At 55.2% G+C, this 2,400-nt stretch overlaps 1 protein-coding gene across 1 annotated transcript in view; it reads right to left on the bottom strand.

Annotated features, from left to right (window-relative positions):
• The window catches only part of THOC3 (THO complex 3), a gene marked incomplete at its 5' end in the record, with an annotated part of 2,341 nt that extends 505 nt beyond the window's left edge, over window positions 1-1,836 (bottom strand). The window contains 4 exons of the mRNA XM_010140350.1: window positions 89-189; window positions 280-441; window positions 761-965; window positions 1,680-1,836. Coding sequence (XP_010138652.1) covers window positions 89-189; window positions 280-441; window positions 761-965; window positions 1,680-1,836 — 625 coding nt within the window. The remainder of the gene's footprint in view (window positions 1-88; window positions 190-279; window positions 442-760; window positions 966-1,679) is intronic.
• Window positions 1,837-2,400: the final 564 nt, after the last annotated feature.

The raw sequence follows: 2,400 nt of genomic DNA, 5'->3' as shown, positions 1-2,400 counted from the left end.
AGCAGACCGGCACTCCCAGTGCCCTCCCAGCTCCCCCAGCACTTCTCCAGCCCGTCCCCTCCCTGCTGCTCCCCAAAAGCACAGGTACCTGTCTCCACCTCTGCAATGTCAATGAAGTGATCTTCCGACGCTGATGCCAGCATCTTCCCGTCATGGCTAAAGCTCAGCGTTCGCACGGGCCAGTCAAGCCTGTAGCGACAGAGCGGAGCAGACCGTGAGCCACCTCCTGCACGGTCACCAGGGAGGGGAGGCAGATGACGCCGGGACAGCACCACCTACCTGGAGAAGCACCTCACGCACACCAGCTCATCCACATCCCAGAGGCTGACCAGCGCGTCAGCACTGCCCGTAGCAAAGTACTTCCCCATGGGGTCGAACTTGATGCAGATGCAGTTTGAAGGATGGGCGTTGATGGACTGAATGGGTTTCAGCTCCGGGTAGCTGCAGAGGGGAAGGGAGAGGGCAGGAAGCAGTGAGAGAAGCGCGGGGCTCGTCTACGCTCGCCTGCAGGGCAGGCACGAGGCACACTGGGGCTGTAAGCAAACCACACTGGTGCAGGGCCATGCTCTTTGAAACCTTGAATGAGACAAAGCACTGGGGTCGCTCTTAAGAGACCCAAGCCCAGAAACCGGGGCAACCTCAGCTCCAGGTGGGTTCATTCCCACCAGAGGGCTGGGAATGGCTGGGGTGTGGGACACGGGTTCCCCTAAAGCAGCAAAGGCATTCGCAGACTGACAGCTACCCTGCCACGAGCACCTACCTGAGGATGTTGATACAGCCGTTCCCGTTAGTGAGGAAGAACATGTTGTTATCGTTGTTCCAAGAGATCTCATTCACCTCGAACTTGAACTGTTCCTCAGCTTTAGAGCGATGTGTCTTGGCGTCAATGAAAGTGACCACGTCGTCCTTGTTCCCCACCGCAATGGTCTGTCCGTCGGGGCTCCAGCAGATGTTGATGTTCTCCCCTGGAGGGACAGAAAAGCAGCAGGTCCCGTTTTCACCCAACAATCCACCACAGCCACAAGTTAGGCAGACGGGCAAACCCTCCACAGCAGCTGTACAGCAAAGTATGTACAGTTACTGAAAACCAAACTGAAAACCACCGCCCCTCCAAGCCAACACAACTACATCACTGCCCTTCCCATTCCACCAAGATGGACCAGAGCAACCAACAATCCAGTGATCTTCCAGATCCGGAAAAAGCAGAGGCCAGTGATCAATACCTGGGAATGAGGGTGAGGAAGAACAGGGGTACGGTTATGCTACCTTACAATGCCACTTCCAGCACTGACAACTCAAAACTGGAGATGTCCAAGGGCAGAGGTGATATGTGGGTTAATCAGCCCGTGAATTCTTTACTTCCACCGTGGTGCTCTGCAAACATGCCATGCCCCAGTCTCCAGCCTTGCAGCCCACAGACTTAAGACAACACGGAACATTTTAACAGCCAGCATCATATTTCAGTAGTTTCTCCAGTCCTGACAGGAGAGTAAATCAGCTGTTGCGTTTGCTGCTGCTCCTTACAGGCAAGTGCACGACATAAAACACAAAAATAAAAGCAGCCAGCAGTCCGCAATACACACAAGAAGGGTCTGAAGCCCTGAGCCGCTGCAGATGGGTCCCACGCAGCTGAGGTCCTGCCTGGACCCTACAGCCCTCCCAGGAAGGCAGGGACTCACCTTTGGTGTTGACAGTGGCGATGCACTTCGTGGTGCGGACATCCCAGATGCGGATGGTTTTGTCCCCAGATGCTGTGACAAAGAGGTCAGGATTGCTGGGGTGCCAGCAGAGCTGATCCACACTGTCCCCGTGGCCCCGGTAGTTGTTCTCCTTCACCTGGAGGGAGAGGACGCATAAGAAAGATGAGTCCCTGTTGGAGTGGGTCCAGAGGAGGGCAATGGAGATGATCAGGGGGCTGGAGCACCTCCCCTATGAGGACAGGCTGAGAGAGTTGGGGTTGTTGAGCCTGGAGAAGAGAAAGGTCCAGGGAGACCTTATAGTGGCTTTCCAGTACTTCAAGAGGGCCTGTAAGAAAGATGGGAGGGACACTCTATCAGTCAGCATAGTGACGGGACAAGGATAACATTATTAAACTGAAAGAGAGCAGATTTAAGTTAGATTTTTGGAAGAAATTCTTCACTGTGAGGATGGTGAGACACCGGCAGAGGTTGCCCAGAGAGGCTGTGGATGCCCCATCCCTGGCAGTGTTCAAGGCCAGGGGCTCTGAGCAACCTGGTGTAGAGGATGGTGTCACTGCCCGTGGTTGGGGGGTGGAACTAGGTTTATTTATGGTCCCTTCCACCCCAAACCATTCCATGGTCCCATGACAGAGGGATGAGCCCACCTCTGCTCCCACTCCCCGTACGCTGTGCCCCGCTTTGGTGCTGGCTCCCAGAGGGG

This window comes from Buceros rhinoceros, unplaced genomic scaffold, assembly GCF_000710305.1.
Source record: "Buceros rhinoceros silvestris isolate BGI_N320 unplaced genomic scaffold, ASM71030v1 scaffold27587, whole genome shotgun sequence".
Taxonomy (NCBI): domain Eukaryota; kingdom Metazoa; phylum Chordata; class Aves; order Bucerotiformes; family Bucerotidae; genus Buceros; species Buceros rhinoceros.
Note: the sequence above shows the minus strand (reverse complement) of the source record. Positions and strands in the feature narration are given on the sequence as shown.